The 21,546-nt window shown below is 33.1% G+C and overlaps 3 protein-coding genes across 6 annotated transcripts; 2 read left to right on the top strand and 1 right to left on the bottom strand.

Moving 5' to 3' along the window:
• The first annotated feature begins 1,895 nt into the window (after positions 1-1,895).
• LOC109167155 (ras-related protein RABA2a) lies at positions 1,896-4,012 on the top strand. The gene is made up of 2 exons (XM_019316103.1): positions 1,896-2,285; positions 3,225-4,012. The coding sequence occupies exons 1-2, from the start codon at positions 2,121-2,123 to the stop codon at positions 3,702-3,704; spliced, it is 645 nt and encodes a 214-aa protein (XP_019171648.1). The 5' UTR covers positions 1,896-2,120; the 3' UTR covers positions 3,705-4,012.
• Positions 4,013-4,288: 276 nt separating this feature from the next.
• On the bottom strand, positions 4,289-7,765 carry LOC109167029 (ras-related protein RABD1-like). Its single transcript, XM_019315929.1, has 8 exons — positions 7,652-7,765; positions 7,494-7,566; positions 7,242-7,289; positions 7,081-7,128; positions 6,825-6,896; positions 6,313-6,468; positions 5,183-5,286; positions 4,289-4,553 (listed from the first exon to the last, which is right to left on the bottom strand). Exons 1-8 carry the CDS (start codon positions 7,663-7,665, stop codon positions 4,463-4,465), a joined length of 606 nt encoding a protein of 201 aa, XP_019171474.1. The 5' UTR covers positions 7,666-7,765; the 3' UTR covers positions 4,289-4,462.
• Positions 7,766-9,284: 1,519 nt separating this feature from the next.
• Positions 9,285-12,264, top strand: LOC109167252. 4 transcript variants are annotated; one of them, XM_019316260.1, is made up of 2 exons: positions 9,285-9,649; positions 10,523-12,264. In XM_019316260.1, the coding sequence occupies exon 2, from the start codon at positions 10,859-10,861 to the stop codon at positions 12,038-12,040; it is 1,182 nt and encodes a 393-aa protein (XP_019171805.1). In that variant the 5' UTR covers positions 9,285-9,649; positions 10,523-10,858; the 3' UTR covers positions 12,041-12,264. The 4 variants fall into 4 exon arrangements, with proteins under 4 accessions (XP_019171805.1, XP_019171804.1, XP_019171802.1 ...); XM_019316259.1 differs by having other exon boundaries at positions 9,285-9,499; positions 10,503-12,264; XM_019316257.1 differs by having other exon boundaries at positions 9,286-9,499.
• Positions 12,265-21,546: the final 9,282 nt, after the last annotated feature.

The following is a 21,546-nucleotide window of genomic DNA, read 5'->3' on the forward strand; positions in this document are numbered from 1 at the left end:
TTTTTCGTCATTGCGGATCCCAAAAAAATGAACTATTGCTAAAGTAAATTACGGAATTAAAAAAAAAAAGGAATAAGGGTCAAATAGGCCATCGAACTGTACACGATAATGCAATTAGGCCATTGAACCTAAAAAACCAACAATTAGGTCCCTAAACTAACCAATTTCAAACAATTCTTCCAATTTATAGGTTTCCAACAAGTTAACAGGTCATCCTCCCAAATTAATTATTTTTTAAAAAATAAAATTTAAAAATTAATTATTTAAATAATTAAAAAAAAACAGAATTCAGCCGATTTTTTTTTTTTTTAAATTTAATAATTAATTTTTAAATTTTATTTTTAAAAAAATAATTAATTTGGAGAATGACCTGTTGACTTGTTGGAAACCTTCAAATTGGAAGAATTGTTAGGAATTGATAAGTTTAGGGACTCAATTGTTGGTTTTTTGGGTTCAGTGGCCTAATTGTATTATCATGTGCAGTTCGATGACCTATTTGACCCTTATTCCAAAAAAAAAAAAATCATAAAACACTTGTGATGAGGTTGCTCTAAGAACATACACCAAACACACATCTCAAAATGCCTACCTTAAAACACTTGGAAGTGTTTGACAAATGATTATTAACTAATTGAGTTAGATGATGGCTGATAGCTAAATGTGTTTAGTGATTTGATAAGTTGATACTATTAGCTAGTTGTAAAAAAAATGTTTAGTGAATTAGTTTTTTTACCTTTAGCTTATTGTATATAAAATTACCTCTAAAGACATAAACATATTATGCTAATTTTTTTTTATCTCTTAAATTACTTTTACAAAGTATTATTATTATTATTATTATTATTATTATTATTATTATTATAGATTGCAAGGATGAGTGAAATCATAAAGAAGGAAAAGCGGTATTATTATTGTTGTTACAAAAAAAAAAAAAAAAGAAAGAACAAGGGATGTCAAACACCTTGTACTCGGATGACACCTCTATGACTCTCATTGAGGGAAGGTCACATAATTGAATTCTGATTGTGGGGTATTTACTCTCTTTGTGCTGCAACATATAGAGAAAACATATAACAAATACTATATTGTAATATAGTTAATAGTACTAAAAAAAATAACAAAGGGGCTACAAGACATATCAACAACAATAAGAGATATATAAAGGTGATTGATGACAAGTGTAAAATTATCATTTCATAATTTAGGCTAATCAACTAATAAAAAAACTACGTTTTCAAAAAAAAAAAAAACTAATAAAAAACTACTCTTCTTATCTCTTTTTTTTTTTACCAACTAAATTTTAATTTATCAAGTATTTACCAAACACTACCAAAACTAAAATTGAAGAGAAATTTAATTTAAACATAAAAATTTAAAATGAAAATGAAATATTTAGTAATCAAAATGAAATTTGATTGTGTTTATTTGAGAGCTTATAGTTTATTTTAAGCTACAAATAAGTTATAAGTTTTTTTCGATAAAAATGGAGAATTTAAAATAATAGCTTATTTTGAAATGTTATCCCAAGTAGCGTTTCAAAATAAATTTATATGACTTTTTAAACTTTTTTTTATTTTTTCTTTATTAATTTACAAAAATAACATCATTATCCTTAATTAATTAAAATTTGAATATCTTAATTTATCATTTTATGTCTTTTTACACTTATCAGCTAATTTAATATTTAATTTTAATTAATTAACTTATTTATCTATTAACTTTTCAACTTTTAACTTCCCAGCTCCAGCCATGCCAAATAGAGCCTATATCCAATACAATTAGAGACTTTATCTAGCTTTTTTTTTTTTATTTTATTTTATTTTATTTTAATAAAAAGACAGTAAAAATAGCAACAAAAAAAAAATCCTTTTTTAAATATGCATGCGAAATCAAAGGGCGCAAATTCGCAAAATCCTTGACATTTCAGACAACCTGGCCCACAATCACACGCATAAGAACGTATCTAGCAGGGGCATTTTCGTCATTAACATCAACGATCTTTATTCAGAGTTTCAGACCGAGAAGAGAGTAGATCGCAGAAGAGCTAGCTAGTGACTTTAGTGAGCGGTTCCTCAGGAAGAAGAAGAAGAAGAAGAGAGAGAGAGATATAGAGAGAGAATATGGCGAGGAGACCGGACGAGGAATACGATTACTTGTTCAAGGTTGTGTTAATCGGCGATTCCGGAGTAGGTAAATCCAACTTGCTATCCCGATTTACCAGAAACGAGTTCTGCTTGGAGTCCAAGTCCACCATCGGAGTTGAATTCGCCACTCGTACTCTTCAGGTCATTCATGTTTCTTCTCTTCTCAAATCATTGCCACTAAACAAAAATCGTCTTTAGCATTTCGATCCAATATGTACTTTGGCTGCTTAGTTTTGCCGTTGATGCTTTAGATCTGCGATTCTTAGTGTTACAAACTCATGAGTGTCTGTATACGTGTCTAGATGTACGTATGGATGTGTTGTTTTCGTACTGCTCTTTAGGAATGTTGTGTGCATTAATGAACTGTGATTCTGTGAATGCTCTTTGATGCGTGCACTGGATCTCCTTGGAATTGATGTTTTATTGACTTACTAAATGTAATAAATACTGTGTACCTATTAAATCTTATTTTTTTCCTCTGCAGAATCAGTATAAAATAAGTAAATAATAGCCATTTCTTATTGCTGTTTATTCTAATCTTTTTTCAAGATTGAGGTTAAAGTTTCATTCTTTTATTGTTTTCTTTCTGGGTTTTTGTTGGTGGGGACTATAAATGTGACCTCAACTTCTTGGTTTTCTCTTCAAGCAATGGTGAAGCTAGTAATGGGCCTAATGGCACACATTGCTTTTGGAAAATATTATAGTGGCATCTTTACATTAGGTTTGCTTTGTTATGTGCATTGAGTAAACTTTTATCTCAGTTGCTTGTGCCTTAATTTGGGTTGGAGGGCTGGAATTGTGTTTCTTGATAATTTCTCTGGTTTTCCTTGAATTGTGGGCTGGATTATGAGTTGCTAATTTGTTTATAACAGAGCAGATTTTCTTGTTGTATCTAAAGCTGCTAGAAATAAATCTAAAACACATTGTGTATTAATGAATTAGAGGATTGTTGGACAAGAGCTACAACGATTTGATTTCAGTTTATGGCTATTATTCTTGTTCTTCTTAGTTGGGAATTAGTGAATCGAATCACAATGCTTTTAGATGATAGCCTGTTTACTTAATAGTTTCGTTATGTAGGTTGAGGGAAGGACGGTGAAGGCTCAGATATGGGACACGGCTGGCCAGGAGAGATATCGAGCCATAACAAGTGCATATTATAGGGGTGCTCTCGGGGCTCTTTTAGTTTATGATGTGACAAAACCAACAACCTTTGAAAATGTTAGCCGTTGGTTGAAGGAGCTGAGAGACCACGCAGATTCAAACATTGTGATCATGCTCATTGGGAATAAGGCCGATCTAAGCCATCTTCGAGCAGTTGCCACAGAGGATGCTCAAAGTTACGCTGAAAGGGAAGGCCTCTCGTTCATTGAAACATCAGCTTTGGAGGCAACTAATGTAGAGAAGTCATTCCAGATGATTCTATCAGAAATCTATCGGACAATTAGTAAGAAGTCGCTTTCTTCAGAGGAGCCAGCAGCTGCTATCAAAGAAGGGAAGACTCTTGTTGTTGATGCACAAGAGGCTAACGCAAAAAAACCTTGCTGCTCTTCATCCTAATGGTCATTGGCGCTTTTTTCCTCTCAATTTCTTCTTTTATTATTCCTATTTGCGCCAATTGTTCGAGCTTTTGTATTTTTTTACCATTCCTGTTGTTGTTGTTGTATTATTAATATGACCTTTTTGGTTGAGCTGAGTGCTACTTGAGGCTTTATATGCGAATTGTTTGAGGCTTGTCTATTAGTAGTGCAGTTCATACCTGGCTGCTAGCTTTAATTATATTGTGAAGAATGCAGGCACTTTGCTTGGTGTACTGCAAAAGATATTCATCTCAATTCTGAAGTAAAGATTCATTAGTTCATTACCAATGATTCAATGACCTTTAAACTCATTATTTAGTGTTGGGATCCCTTTAGTGTTCAATGTCCTTGTAAATATTATTCATTGAAACCAGTGGTTGTATACTTGTTCACCAATTATTTACCTGGCTGGATTATTAATGGATCAATGAAAATGTTAATTGTATTTTTAAGAAATATTATTCTCTTTACAACAACAACAAGAAAAAAGAGGGAGAAAAATACACAGACAAAAACACCCACACACATTCAGACATTTGATCTTGACCCCAAAACCCAACAACCAGTAGTAATGATGTATGCCATAAATATATATATAGCAACAAATTGCAATATGCAAAGAACAACAATGTACACATTGTAAACATGTTGTCACATGTAAACATAATCTGGGAAATACATATTTGATTACTTTGCATTCAACATTTGTAAAGCAGGATACAACTACACTATAAGTAGTTAGCTACAACAATTGCTCTTCTGTTGGATTGGCTGTCCCTTGATTTGAACAGTACTAGCTGACTTGTTTCCAGCAGGTTGTGTGCCCATTCTGCGGAAATAATTTATCGCAATCAGTGAAAAAAGTATGCAAAATTACAGACCAACATAAGACGAAATCTTTGGATTCTTCACACTATTTTTTAGGACCACCATCATCGATATTATTCTCATCCTTGATCACACACAAATACTCTGGTCCTTGTTATTATCTTAATGCTATTGGTAGAGATCCAAAACTTGAGTTCAAACATGGCACTACATGTTAATGTATTTAAAAGCGAACATTTTCTCATAACTGAAAGTGCACAATCAATTAAACAGAAATGAAAATTTCTAAATTGGGTTTCATGACATGTTTGGTGTGTCATGGTGCACAGCGGGTTTTGCCACTTAGTGTAATAGATACTCTAATTTTCTACTGCCAAAAAGTTAATATAAAACCGATCATTATTCATTAGTTTTGTTTTATGTTTTTTTGGGGGGTGGGTGGGGTATAACCCCTGATGTAACAGTCAGGTTGGCTTTAACTAATCCAAAGTGGTGTGGTGCTTGGAAAATATTTCAGTAGATGATAATTTCATAGGCTCATAATAATTAGTCGAATGATAGCTAATCACAGATAACTGGTAAAAAACAAAAAGGGAAATTATCTAGCAAATATAGAGAAGGTTATCTCACTTTTTCTTAATTTCACCAGCCATGGTTAAGAAAGCCTGCTCCACGTTGATGGAATCTTTTGCACTAGTCTCCAGGAAAGGTATACCGAGCTCATTTGCAAATGCCTGCAATTCAATGAAACAAAAACAATTTGGACCGGGTTATGTTAGGATTTTATTCATATATGGAGACGGGAGAGAATACAGGTCAAAACACTTAACCCTTACTATTAGCAAAAGAAAGACTATGATAAATAATTAAATATACTATGAAACAAGAAAACTGAACTTTAGGATACAACCTAGGAAAGAAAACATAGAAGTCTTAAGTTGAATAAAATTAAGGTATGCGTGTTGTTCAAGCTACAATGGCCTTGTTTGGCAATCAGAGGTTAGCGGATTGTGTCGGCGGTTAGCGGATTATATTAGTGGGTTTGACCAGCGGCTTGTAAAAAGATGTTTGGTAAAATTAGCTGATTAAGGTTAGTGGTTAACATGTAAAATGACCTATAAGGACATAATAATAATAATAGTAATAATAATAATAATAATAATAATAATAATAATAATAGAAGAAATAATTAAAAAAAAAAAAAAACATAAGGGGAGCCGTGTTGGCTCCCCTTAATTGTACCACTTCTCCCACATTGGTGGGAGAAGTGGTAGGGGAACCTTGAGGCTCCTCAAGGTTCCAAAAATTTATTGCACAAATGCTTGCTCATCCGTTGATGGGCAAGCTGGGTTGCTCATTAAATGAGCCGTGATGGCTCTTCATTAAATGAGCCTTAATGACTCAATTTTTTTTAATATAAAGGGCATTTTGGGGAAAGAACATGCTTTCCCCAAAACACCAAAGGGCAAACGCTGCTCTTAGTGGCGTTTGCAAAAATGGCGGTTTGGAGCAAACCACTGCTCCAAACCGCCATTTTACCAAACATTTAGTTTGGAGTTTTGACTAAGGTTTAGTCAAAACGCCATTTACCAAACAAGCCCAATATTGTTGTTGCTACACAATATGTCAATAAAATTAAGCTACAATATTTGTTGTGCCAGAATCGTAGACACAGTCCTCTCTCATTGATGGTAGAGAAGGTCTTTTTAATAACTAGAAGGTATGGGGATAACCGGATAACTACATGGAAAAAATGGTACCTTTGCCGTTTCTGTGTCCACAACCTTGTTCTCTGCCAAATCACACTTGTTTCCAACTAAAAGCTTGCAAACGCTATCATTTGCATATCTGTCGATTTCACTCAGCCATTGCTTGACATTGTTGAAGCTCTCCATTTCGGTAACATCATAGACAATCTATCCAACAAAATAAGTAAAATACAGAGATATAATTCAGAACAGTTTCAGAACTGAATTCTTAACTAACCCCTGGTGCTAAATTGTTTAACATGTAAGATTTTCAACAATTGCATATCCCTAACTTCTTGGGCCCACCGTGGATTGAGACAACAATTAAGGCTTGTATATATGAGCTAAATTTTAAGTTGTATAGCCTCAAACTGGTCAAAGAATGGACACATTATAAAGTCAGTCAGGAAAGTAAAACAACATGTAAGCTCAAATCTTGCACTAGTTTTTTGGTACCAAATTCCTATCATTCTACGACCCCGTAAATGTCTAATTGAACAAAACAACGTGAATGGATATCTTACAATGATTCCATGTGCACCACGATAGTAACTGCTTGTAATAGTCCGGAAACGCTCCTGGCCAGCAGTATCCCACTAGGAAAACCAAAGACACAAGGCATTATAACATGGAAGTTCGTCCCTAAAAAAACAAGAATTCTATATAATTCAACCTGGGGATTAAAATGTATGGAAAAACCTACTTTAGGTTATTTCTACAGTTCTACTCCACTCTACTCAATCAAATACTTGTCACAAAATGAATAAAAAAAATACTCACAATTTGCAGCTTGATAGTCTTCCCATCCAGCTCCACTGTCCTAATTTTCTGCAAATAATAATCCAAAACCTTGCTAAGAATGAAAAATTATAGGAAATCCGAAAAGAGAAAAAGAACAATCACAGTGTTGAATCAAAACTGATTTTGACAGAAAGCCTTACGAAGTCAACTCCTATGGTGCTAATGTAGCTGTCAATGTACGAATCATCCTGAAATAAACAACCATAGAGCATCGTTATAGCAAAATCTAGTCTCTTTCATTAACCCGAAAAAAAAACAAAACAAAAAAAAAAATTTAACTCTCAGAATTCAGACACTACTTCAAGATAAGCACATTTCAGTACACATACGTAAATCATACACCTATATAGACACCGTATACGTATAGATACGAAGTAGAGAGATGAACCTACAGCGAATCTGAGAAGCAGGCAGGACTTGCCGACGGAAGAGTCTCCGATTAGCAACAACTTGAACAAATAATCGCTGCAGAAAACACAAGAAATGTAAATTGGAAATCAATCTTCAAGAAGAAGCGGAAGAAGAAAATCATCGGTGAAGAATCTCTTACTATTCGGTACTCATTTTTAGTTGTCGGCAAAGAATATGAGAAGCTTGCTTGTCAGTTTGCTCAAGAGGGAAAGACAAATGAAATGAAAGAAGCCGCTAGCTTTTCCACTTGTCATTTCGTTGTTACATATTGGAGTTAATACCCGTTTGGTCCCTAATTATTAAAATTTTACTATTTTAGTCCTCAATTTTTAAACGTGCTTAATTTTATTCCCAATTAAGCAAGTTTTATCCAAAATAGTCCCTAATTCAAACTAAAATAGTCATGATTATGACCATTTTGATTAACAGGTATATAATTTGGAATCAAATTAAACAAGTTAAATGTCGAAGATTGTGAAATATTAATAGTCGATAGACCAAATCATGTATTAACTCTTACATATTGCTTATTTGCACCTCTAGCTTCGACACACAAACATGAGCCCAACATTGTCTTTCATTATTTATTACGAGAAACTTAGCAATGTTAATCTCAAATTTTTATTTTTTTTTTTGGGGGGGGGGGGGGGGGGGAGGGGGGGGGAATAATGATACTAAAATAAATTTATAAGTTTGAATCTCAAATTTGAGGGGCACACTGCTTATATTAGTCTCTAGAACAATGCCAAAACCATATAATGCACAATAATGAATTTATGTACTTGTAATAATGACTTTTATGAACCAAATTTATATATCTAAAGTGATGGCTTTATACTTAATGTAAATTTATTTTATATTTTTTCAAAATAGTGTCATTTAAAAGATTTCAATTATAGATGTTTAAAAAATATATTTTGAATGCATTAATTAAATTTGTACCCCAAAAAATAAGGTTGTAAATTTTTTATTTGTTCTAAGATATAAATATTTATCTTAGGAAAAATAGTAAAATAAATTCTAAAATTTGACCTAAAAGTGCAGTTAAACCCTTAACATTAAAAAGTAAAATGAACACTCAAATATGTCAAAATAGTTGCAAAAGAAATTAGGATCGATACCTTCGCCGAAAAGATCACCGGACGGTCATCTTCTTCAATGTTGAAGACAACCATATGGTCGTCTTCTCCAATGGAGTTCTCTAAGAAGACGACCAGTTTGGTCTATGACCAGACAGTTGTCTTCTCCATTAGAGAAGACAACTAGAGAAAACGACTTAATGACGCCAGTAGCCTGACTTTTGATGATCGTCAAATTGATAATTTAATTGTACTTTTAGATTAAATTTAAGGGCTTATTGAAATTTCTTATTATATTTATTGCATGGGTAGCTCCACAAATTACACATCAAGATAATTGGTCTAGCCCAACACACTTGCTTAGAGAAAATGACGAAGCCCAGACCCAATTTATAGGCCCAATAAAAGTCCAAAATAACATATAAAATTTTATATTGAATTACTTAAATTTTTTTAACGTAATTATGAAGTCATTGTGTTTAAAAAATAAAGAGAAAAAGAAAAAAGAAAAAGAAAATACTGCGTTGAACATTCACCGTAAACGCCGCCAAGACCAGAGTGCCACGTAGGACGAGACTTTTACGTACCAACAAGCTCGGTGGTATCCAGCTGTGTACAGCCTGTCCTCCGTCCCATTAAATACAGTTAATTTTTTATTTATTTTAGAGAAATGGATTTAAATTTCCATATCTGGGTTTGGTTTATTTGCTGGCGACAGGCTGTCTCCAACAAAGTCCTCTCCCTCTCTCTGTTCGCACTCTCTCTCTCTCTCTTTCACTCCTTTCTCGCGACTGCCTTTTGCCCTGGTTTCTCTCTGCGCTTCCTCTCTCTCTTTAGGGTTTTCCGAGCTGCTTCGCCCAGCTTCTCGATTCTGCGTTCGTGCTCCACGGATCGACCTTCTGCGGCTCGTAAGCTCTCGTTTGATCCCTGTAACGTTTCCATTGTCGTATTATTTCGGTTAGGGCTAGGATTTCTATATGCACGGCGCACGGCGGGATCAATGTGAAGGTTTATTATATGTTATACTGTGGCTCTGTTGTAATATGGCGTTGACAACGGTATGATAATATGTTCATGCAACAGAGATGCGTGATATTGCTGCCGTAAGATAATTTAGATTCATTATTACGCTCTGTTGCGATTTCTGGATTGCTGGTGTTTCCTGGGGATTGTTGTAGTCATGATTTTATGGAAATTTTATTGCATGGGCGTTTATGGTTACTTATTGCACGTATGTACTTGCATATTGCCTTGTTTCTGGTTTTAGTTTTCGCGTGGTTAGTTTGTCCTAAACCAACATGAATATTTGATCTTATGAAATCCTGTTGGAGACTTGAGAAATGAACGCCTGCTGCTGTGACATTGAGCAGCTCTGCAGCTGGTAACTTTTGGACACGGAAAGAGGGTGGCATTGCCAAATCACTTGCATGATAATGGAAATTGTAAATCAAATTTTGAAAACGAGCAGAAATTCCCTATTTCTGCAATTTTATCCAATTTTGATATTAAATGCAGTTTCTACAAATGTCTCCTTTGACTGTGGTAAAATGGGTTCTGCCATTGAACTTTGAATATTTTATTGTTTACAAGGTAGACACAAAATTGAGTATGTAAAATATCCTTAATCCATTCATTCCCTTGCTGTCGTCCCAAACATATCAGGTTGCAATATGTAATCATTTTTGGATGGAGTGTCTCATGTCTGTTAGTAGGTCGTATGACATGCTTTCATCATTCCATTTCTTCCTGAGATTTTTGATTCCATATGCTTTTACGGATTTCAAAACAATTTTTTAAAAACTCATTGCCCCTTTGGCATATGGAATATGGGCTTCCTCTATTCTTTTTCTGTTGACATTCTCATTCTGTTCTTTGGTTTTATGAATAATCATCTTCCAACATCTATTATAGGTTTGTTGGTATTGTTGTAGGTTGCAAGAGCTAACATTTGGAGAATGTTATAGGGTGTCTTCAATATTACGAAGACACTTGAAAACACTTTGAAGTTGTAACAGTGTATCTCTCCTTGTTGATTGCTGAAACACTGGCTGGTTGGAGGACTATAAAACAGCCACTTCTCTTTCTCCAACATTGCCCTGGCTAAATTGCTGGTCTTAGAACTATCATATGGTTTTCTTGGCATTCACAGGAGATTTCCAATATCAATCTGTATACTTCCTGTTGCGAAGGATTAGAGGTTTATTTATTAGAGGATATTTTGGTGTCCATGCTGACAGGGAGCATGCGTGGAATTTGTGCTTTGGGTAATGCCCCATCTGAAAGTTGCTGATGCACTAGGTGTGTTGACAATCTGTCTTGTCAGTGCTCTGTTTCTTTTTGGATTATTTTGCATACTGTATTTGATCTACTTCCGCAATCAGATCCGCACCCAAGGGAATATCCAACTTCATTATTTCAGTGGTCCTTGGATTATCAGAATCACATACATCCTTTTTGCAATCTTGTGGGGTTTTGGAGAGATTCTTCGGCTGAGTCTTTTGAGATGTGGTGGAAGGTTGTTGAATGCTCTTAGCTGGAAATGGCAAGAAACTATCTGCAAATGTCACATTGTTTCGAACCTGGGGTTCATGGAACCATGCCTGTTCCTCAGTGTTGTGTTTCTCCTCCGTGCATCATTGCAGAGGTCAGGGACCTTGAATCGGAAATGGAATGGCAAAACAGCCTGCTACCTTCTTCTTTTTTGCCTGCCTGTGTTCTTTCTCCAGCTTATTATAATTTTATCTGGGTCAAAATTTAACAAGGATGGTTACAAGCACAGATTACCTGATTATTTTACAAGTGTAGCTGCTTCGCCTAAGACTAAAGGTGATAATGATGATGGTATTGCCCTTTGTGCTTTCCCCCTACTGAGTACCATTTGTATTGGTGTCTTTGCTGTCATTGTAACTTCTTATTTGTCCTGGCTCGGAAGACGAATTGTGCATTTGATCATCAATAAGGGATTGCGAAAGAGAGTGTACACATTAATCATTTCTTTTTCTAGTTTCTTCCCATTGAGGTTTGTATTTCTTGGTTTATCTGTTCTATCTGCCCCTGGGGAAGTGGTGTTTGAAATTCTTGCTTTCCTGGGTTTTCTTTCGTTTTTGTGTTGTGCGGGGGTGGGTATTTGCACACTAGTGTACTTTCCTGTTGCAGATGCTTTAGCATTGAGGAACCTACAAAAAGATACAGAAGCTAGAAGGATAAGTGATGACCGTAATGACAGTGTTTCTCTAATCACTAACCTAAGCCATGTTGGAGCTATAGTGAATAGCCCTGGTAGAAACTCAGCTGCTTCAACAAGGCCTGGATCAATTTCTTTCCGGACAGTGGAGAAAGATGGAACTTCTGGGACGTATGTGGAGCTGAGCCTTTTCTCTCCCAGTCAGCACTCAACCCCTCCTGACTCGCCCAGATTTCTTGGTTGGCCTATGCTCTCACATTCATAAGTTGATGGACCCAACCTTTTAAGGGTTGACATGAATACAAGAACAATTTACACATTTTTGTTGGGAAGAAGAAACTGTTTGTAAATGTTTTAGATTTTAAATAAGACTATGCTTTTACGAGTAGTTTTTATTGCTAGATAAATTTACACTTATCGACTGTCAAGCTGTTGCTGCTTCATCTTCTATTTTTGTTTTCTTTCTTGGGTATAATTCTTCAGCGGTGTGGTATCTTTTACACTTCTATATATACTCTTTTGCGGAGCATTACAGCGGTGTGGACTATAAATAAAAGTATATTATTTGAATATAGAAACTATATTATTTTGTTTACTATCTAATAATATACATTCAGTATAAAAATAATGTATTTTTAATATATTAAAAATTTAAAATGTATTTTACATTTAGAAGAATGCATTATTTTATATAATATAATGTAAATTCAATATACAAGTAATGTATTTTTTATGATCTACATAATAATTTGTCTTTTTTTGCTCTAATTATTATTGTGCGGATCATACTAACAAATTATATATTTTTAGTATATTAAAAATGTAAATTGTATTTAGGAAAAATATATTATTTGAGTATTGAAGGTACATTATTTTGTAAATTTACATTCATATTGAAAATATATTATTTGAGTATTGAAAGTACATTATTTTGTAAATGTACATTCAAAATATGAACAATATATTTTTAGTATATTAAAAATGTACTTTTTATTATTATATACTCAGCACTGAATGGATCATGATCCACACAATATAATTTGCCTTTTCGTCCCGCCTACATTTGGTTGGTGAAAGGAATTTGTAAATACAAAACAAGATAATCAATTACATATATATTAACATTGTGTGTTCGTAGTATACAAATTTTAAATTAAAAAAAAAATTGTAAACATTTAGACTTGTGTCCACCTTACAAGGTAGAATTGGTTCTAAAGGATAATTTGCCCTACATTTTTTTGAATAAATAATTTGAATAATTTGCCCTACATAAATATATATATCTGCATTGGGAGCTCAACTGGTCATAAAGGTGAAAAATTAGAAGAATGACCAGGGATTGAGTCTCACTAGCCACAATGTGGGAGCTACCTCTAAGCAAAGATCTAGCCTCTGCGGTTCATGTTCATGGGAGCTACCTCTAAGCAAAGATCTAGCCTCTGCGGTTCATGTTCATGAGTTACGATGATTTGGGTTGAGGTTCAACCTTTTGGAAGAATGTTAAAATATGTATTAATTAATTGATTTTATAATACATTTTAAGATTCTATCGATTTGAAGAACCTCTGGAAGATATAATTGATTAATAAAAGAAAAATAAAAACAGAAGATCTCAAGATCTATGAAGATGTCCTGTCGCAATTCATTTTTGACGGCAGGTCTGCTTCTATTTAGTTTGTCAGTTTCGCTTTGTTGGCATTAAACAATGCAAATCTTAACATATTCCATATTTGTGCATCACAAGACACTGATTAAGAAAAATAAATTGTTAATCAACTGTGGTGCATTCATTTTAAATGTGCTGTTAACACACTTCAATAAAAACAAATACGGAGTATTTAACTTAAAACTTTAAAAGTAAATTTTTGTTTGGTTAAAGTAAAAATGTTAAATAACCTATTCAACATGTCAAATGTATTAATATTAACAATAGTAATATATATTACAATCAAAATGAAACCTACAGATAATAAATGTTAAAATAATTAAAATACTAATTAATTTCTCTTTACTTTGTGTTAGTACTTAGTAGAGGACGACAAATTATTGTGTGGACCATGGTCCACATAATGTTATGTGAACCATAACAAAAAGTACATTTTTAATATATTAAATGTACATTATTTTTGCACTTAATGTACATTATATAATATAATGTACACTCAGAACAAAAATAATGTACATCCCCTGAATACAATGTACATTATTTTTGTACTGAATGTACATTATTTTTGAACTGAATGTACATTATTTTTACAATAAACAAAATATGGTCCACACAACTTGTGTGGACCATGGTCCATACAATAATGATTGAGTAGAGGACTAATGCAGTGATGTGTATTATAAAACATTTGTGTTGTTGAGACACTATTAGGAGTGTTAATATAGGACAACCTATCCCTTGGGGGATTAGAAATTTCACAAGTTGACCCGTGGATCAATTTTCTTATGTCTTACCCTTTTTAATGTGAATTTGAGGGCTTCACAAGTAAGTTTTTAATTTTATTAAATATCATAAAGATATATTTTAGATTACATCAATAATTTTATAGTATAGATGAATTACAACTCAACACCTCGATTGAATACTTTTAAAAGCAAAACTTTGATTTAAATTATATCAATAATTTTGTGCTAGAGAGAATTGCAACTCAATGCCTCAATTAATAATTACTTTTCCAACAAAACTTGAATTTGGACTATATTAATAAACTTGTGCTAGAGACAAATTACAAGTTGATGTCTCGATTAATTTCTTTTACAAAAAAATTCATAATTGGATTACATTAATAAATTTCTACAAGAGACAAATTACAGCTCAATGCCTCGATTATTGCTTTATAACAAAACTATGATTCATATTAAATCGATAATATTATGCTAATTACAATTCAATGCCTCGAATAATTGCTTTTACCGCAATACTTGTAAAATCAAACAGAAAAAGCAACAATAATAAAAATTACAATTCAATGCCTCTATTAATTGCTTTTACCATAATACTTGTAAAATCAAATAGAAAAAGCAACAATAATGAAAATATCTCATTAAGAAACATTTTTACAATCATACAATTTTCACAATAAACTTGAGCACAATGTTGTGAATGCAGAAACACTTTATTGAGTTTCCTTTTCCTTCATTTTTTAGATCATTATTTGAATTAGACCAACCCACATTTCTTTATAATTTATTATTCAATTTTGTCATTCAAATTTATGATAACATAATCTTTCACATATATCGCACAAGTAAAAAAATTAGGCAAAATGCCCATATATCGCATGTCGTACAAAAATACTAGGTCATGCATAACTAATTGGGAAAAATACCTTAATTTATTCCTTACATTTTATACTAGAGACGTATTACATACAACTTGATGTCTTGATTAATTACTTTTATAACAAAATAAAAAATCACATTATGTCAATAAATTTGTACAAGAAAAAAATTAAATTCAATAGTCACTGAGGTCACATTACAATTGGCTTCAAATTACATTATATAAGTATTAAAATGTATTTAAAATTTTAATTATAAGAAATTTTAAAACTTAATTTAATACATAAAAAAAAGGACTTGTGAGCATTTGCGGACTCACAGTAGGGGTGATGGGGCAGTCGCACGCCCTGCCCCACTCCACCCCATATTATATATATATATATATATATGTGTGTGTGTGTGTGTGTGTGTGTACACACACACACACACACACACACATATATATATATATATATATATATATATTTTATATATATATAGATGTTGTAATTGAAGTAGATAATATAATTGTATACCAAAAAAAAAAAAAAAGGTTGCCAAAGGTTTAGGTAGATTAAATCTTAATAGGTATTTTATTGTTTCAAGAGATCAAGCAAGGGTTCAAAACTTGTCGATTGCACTTGATTATAATTTTTATATGTAAATTCCTTCATTTTTGTTATTAATTGTAAGATTTATAATGTGTTATTTGTGGCAATTAATTATTTAAATTAATTAATTAATTGATATGAAATATGTTTTGTAATTCAACTATGAATTTTTTTTTAAAATAGAATGTGCATTTTATTAACTACCTAGTCAATATACTCTAGAAGTTTAAATTATGAGTTGTCATATTGAAATTAATCTAGAAATACACATTAATGGAAATGATATGTAATTTTTTTTTTTTTTGAATGCTACTAGCTCTATTACATTGTAGTATCTATTCTTATACTTTCTCAACCTACAACCTACTGAAACACAAAGAGCTAATAACGCCTCCACTGAGGCTCAAACTTACAACCTTCCAAATGAAAGTCCAACCCAGATACCATTAGACCACATAGTCTTGGTAAATGATATGTAATTTAATTCAACAATTTCATATTTTATCATACATATTTTTTTATCACATTTTGAAAATTTTTAAATTTGTACCCTGCTTAACGATATTTCTAGATTTACCCCTGCCAGAGAGTATTGGCTACTGCCAAAATCCTAAGTTCCTCAAAATTCAAGTCGTTCAATGCTATTTAACAACTCTATTCAACATTTCTACATAAAAAAATCAGTTAGCGACTTGGCGTAAACATTTAAAAAAAAAAAAAAAAACATATTAAGACTATATCAAGAGAACTTCTATGAGTCTACGACTTTGAAGTGTGGAGGTGGAAAAATGAAAACCTAGCATTGGCGAAGCATAATCCTTTTAGGTAATTGTTATTTAGCACCTAGCTTACATTTCTTTATAATCTATTGTTCAATATTATTATTCAAAGTCATGATAACATAATTTTTCACGTACATCGCACAAGTAAAAACTAGGCAAAATGCACATACATTGCACGAGCAAAACACTAAATCATGTAAGGCAAAATACATAATTTCCTTACATTTTAAAATTAGAAACATATTATATATTGAAAGTACTATTAAACAGAAAAAATAAATTTATAAATTACTAAAGAAAATAAATAATGAATAAAAAGTTGGTTTGAGTGTTTGACTAATGAATACTGACAGGCAAAATGAGATATAGTGAGTATATATATATGTGTGTGTGTGTGTGCGTGTGAGAGAGAGAGAGAGAGAGAGAGAGAGAGAGAGAACACATATCATTATAAAAAGTGTGAACATATCCACATTTTTTCATGTTGAGAAATCAAACGCTAGGATCGTATTATTACTTAATTATAAAATAAACTCCGTTCTTAAAAGTTTTCAGTGATTATAAAATTGATTCATCATTTTTTACTAAAACCCTGAACCATTAATGAATTTGATGGAAGATTAAGATCTATCCGCAAATTATACTTCTTTATTTATATTACTAAGGAAATTTATAATATAATTTTGCTAAATATAAGAAGTATAAACATTTTATTTTGTACTCCATATATAATTATGTTTGACAAATAATCCTTTTTCTTTTAACAATTTTTTTAAAAATATTTATAAAAAGAATTAAAATTAAGATCACAAAACATTCCAATAAATTTATGTTTGGATTCGCCATGACTTGATTCCTAAAAGCACTAAATGCAGCAGTAAAAAAATTCCTTTTCTGAAATATAAATATACCGATTATAAAATTTTATTTAGAGTTTGGATTAAGTTCTAGTAGTAAAATAGATTCTAATTGTTTTTTCTCATAAAAGTGATTTTTTTTCCCTGAATAGTAGAGGGATAAACTAGGGTGACTCAATATCCCATTATACGAGATGAAGTGGGAGGACCATGCTGTTGGTGGGATCAATCATAGTGAATTAATAGTCTATTAGGGAAGAGGTAGATCACGGTGACTAAGCGGCCTATTAGTCAATCATTATTACATGGACCATGGTCCAACCAGTTGTGTGGATTATAAATAAAAAAGCATATTTTTAATATACTAAAAGTACATTATTTGTGTGCGTAAAGTACATTTTTTGAAAGTTTATTATTTGAGTACTGAAAGTACATTATTTTATATATCCTATCAAATGACGTATCTTCAGTACACAAATAATGTACTTATAGTATATTAAAAATGTACTTGATATTGATGGTACACACAGCTATGCGAACCACGGTTATTGTTTCAAAAAAAAGTTGATTCTCCAACCCTACGGACCTCACTGCCCGGCCAGGCCCGATAGAGCATCTATTAGGTGAGTGGATTATGGATAGATAAATTAAGATGACTCAACTCTAGGCTGTCAGTGACTCAACCATTTATTAAGTGAAATACTAGGTTGTGAAACTTGATCCATGCGTTTTTGTTGACATATTAACAATTCATCCACGCCCTAAGAGCCGCCCGACAAGAGCACCTGTTAGGTGAGTAGATCATTGTTGTTAGGTGAGTGGATCATGCATAGACGATTGGTGGATAGATAAATTAAGATGACTCAATTCTAGGGTGTCAATGACTCATCCATTTATTAAGTGAAAAAACTAGGCTGTGAAACTTGATCCATGCGTTTTTGTTGACATGTTAACAATTTATCCACGCCCTAAGGGCCCCACGACCTGACAAGAACATCTGTTAGGTGAGTGAATCATGCATAGATGGTTGGTAGATAGATAAATTAAGATTACTTAACTCTAGGCTGCCAATGACTCAGCCATTTATAAGTGAAAAGATTAGGTTGTGAAACTTGATCCATGCATTTTTTGTTGACATATTAATAATTTATCCATGCCCTAAGTCCCACGGACCGGCAAGAGCATTTATTAGGTGAGTGGGTCATTGTTGTTAGGTGAGTGGATTAGACGGTTGGTAGATAGATAAAATTAAGATGATTCAAGTCTAGACTGTCAGTGACTCAGCTATTTATAAGTGAAAAGATTAGGTTGTGAAACTTGATCCATGCCTTTTTTGTTGACATATTAATGATTTATCCACGCCCTAAGTCCCACGGACCGACAAGAGCATTTATTAGGTGAGTGGATCATTGTTGTTAGGTGAGTGGATTAGACGGTTGGTAGATAGATAAATTAAGATGATTCAAGTCTAGGCTGTCAGTGACTCAACCATTTATAAATGAAAAGATTAGGTTGTGAAATTTTGTCTATACGTTTTTTGTTGACATATTAACAATTTATCCACGTCCTAAGGGCCCCACGGACTGACAAGAGCATTTATTAGGTGAGTGGATCATTGTTGTTAGGTGAGTGGATTAGACGGTTGGTAGATAGATAAATTAAGATGATTCAAGTCTAGGCTGTCAGTGACTCAGCTATTTATAAGTGAAAAGATTAGGTTGTGAAACTTGATCCATGCGTTTTTTGTTGACATATTAATAATTTATCAACGCCCTAAGAGCCCCACGGACCGACAAGAGCATTTATTAGGTGAGTGGATCATTGTTGTTAGGTGAGTGGATTAGACGGTTGGTAGATAGATAAATTAAGATGATTCAAGTCTAGGCTGTCAGTGACTCAACCATTTATAAATGAAAAGATTAGGTTGTGAAATTTTGTCTATACGTTTTTTGTTGACATATTAACAATTTATCCACGTCCTAAGGGCCCCACGGACTTACAAGAGCATTTATTAGGTGAGTGGATCATTGTTGTTAGGTGAGTGGATTAGACGGTTGGTAGATAGATAAATTAAGATGATTCAAGTCTAGGCTGTCAGTGACTCAGCTATTTATAAGTGAAAAGATTAGGTTGTGAAACTTGATCCATGCGTTTTTTGTTGACATATTAATAATTTATCAACGCCCTAAGAGCCCCACGGACCGACAAGAGCATTTATTAGGTGAGTGGATCATTGTTGTTAGGTGAGTGGATTAGACGGTTGGTAGATAGATAAATTAGGATGATTCAAGTCTAGGCTGTCAGTGACTCAACCATTTATAAATAAAAAGATTAGGTTGTGAACTTTTATCTATACATTTTTTGTTGACATATTAACAATTTATCCACGCCCTAAGGGCCCCACGGACCGACAAGAGCATTTATTAGGTGAGTGGATCATTGTTGTTAGGTGAGTGGATTAGACGGTTGGTAGATAAATAAATTAAGATGATTCAAGTCTAGGTTGTCAGTGGCTCAGTCATTTATAAGTGAAAAGATTAGGTTGTGAAATTTTATTTATGCGTTTTTTGTTGATATATTAACAATTTATACACGCCCTAATGGTCCGCACGAACCGACAAGATCATTTATTAGGTGAGTGGATCATTGTTGTTAGGTGAGTAGATTAGACGGTTGGTAGATAGATAAATTAGGATGATTCAAGTATAGGCTGTCACTGACTCAGCCATTTATAAGTGAAAAGATTAGTTTGTGAAATTTTATCCATGCGTTTTTTGTTGACATATTAACAATTTATACACGCCCTAATGGCCCCACGGACCGACAAGAGCATTTATTAGGTGAGTGGATCATTGTTGTTAGGTGAGTAGATTAGACGGTTAGTAGATAAGTAAATTAGGACGATTCAAGTCTAGGCTGTCAGTGGCTCAGTCATTTATAAGTGAAAAGATTAGGTTGTGAAATTTTATCCATGCGTTTTTTGTTGACATATTAACAATTTATACACGCCCTAATGACCCCACGGACCGACAAGAGCATTTATTAGGTGAGTGGATCATTGTTGTTAGGTGAGTGGATTAGCGGTTGATAGATAGATAAATTAGGATGATTCAAGTATAGGCTGTCACTGACTCAGCCATTTATATGTGAAATGATTAGGTTGTGAAATTTTATCTATGCGTTTTTTGTTGACATATTAACAATTTATACACGCCCTAAGGGCCCCACGGACCGACAAGAGCATTTATTAGGTGAGTGGATTATTGTTGTTAGGTGAGTGGATTAGACGGTTGGTAGATAGATAAATTAGGATGATTCAAGTATAGGCTGTCACTGACTCAGCCATTTATAAGTGAAAAGATTAGTTTGTGAAATTTTATCCATGCGTTTTTTGTTGACATATTAACAATTTATACACGCCCTAATGGCCCCACGGACCGACAAGAGCATTTATTAGGTGAGTGGATCATTGTTGTTAGGTGAGTAGATTAGACGGTTGGTAGATAAATAAATTAGGATGATTCAAGTCTAGGCTGTCAGTGGCTCAGTCATTTATAAGTGAAAAGATTAGGTTGTGAAATTTTATCCATGCGTTTTTTGTTGACATATTAACAATTTATACACGCTCTAATGACCCCACGGACCAACAAGAGCATTTATTAGGTGAGTGGATCATTGTTGTTAGGTGAGTGGATTAGCGGTTGGTAGATAGATAAATTATGATGATTCAAGTATAGGCTGTCACTGACTCAGCCATTTATATGTGAAATGATTAGGTTGTGAAATTTTATCTATGCGTTTTTTGTTGACATATTAACAATTTATACACGCTCTAAGGGCCCCACGGACCGACAAGAGCATTTATTAGGTGAGTGGATTATTGTTGTTAGGTGAGTGGATTAGACGGTGGGTAGATGGATAAATTAGGATGATTTAAGTATAGGCTGTCACTGACTCAGCTATTTATAACTGAAATGATTAGGTTGTGTTAGGTGAGTGGATTAGACGATTGGTAGATGAATAAATTAAAATGATTCAGGTATAGGCTGTCACTGACTCAGCATTCATAAGTGAAATGATTAGGTTGTATTAGGTGAGTGGATTAGACGATTGATAGATGGATAAATTAAAATGATTATACTTTAGGCTGTCACTGAGTCAGCTGTAAGTAAAAAGATGAGATTCTGAAACTAAATCGATGCGTTTTGTTGATTTATTCACAATTTACAACTAAAAAAATCAACAGGTTAAACG

Source organism: Ipomoea nil, unplaced genomic scaffold (assembly GCF_001879475.1).
Source record: "Ipomoea nil cultivar Tokyo-kokei standard unplaced genomic scaffold, Asagao_1.1 scaffold3147, whole genome shotgun sequence".
NCBI classification, from domain to species: domain Eukaryota; kingdom Viridiplantae; phylum Streptophyta; class Magnoliopsida; order Solanales; family Convolvulaceae; genus Ipomoea; species Ipomoea nil.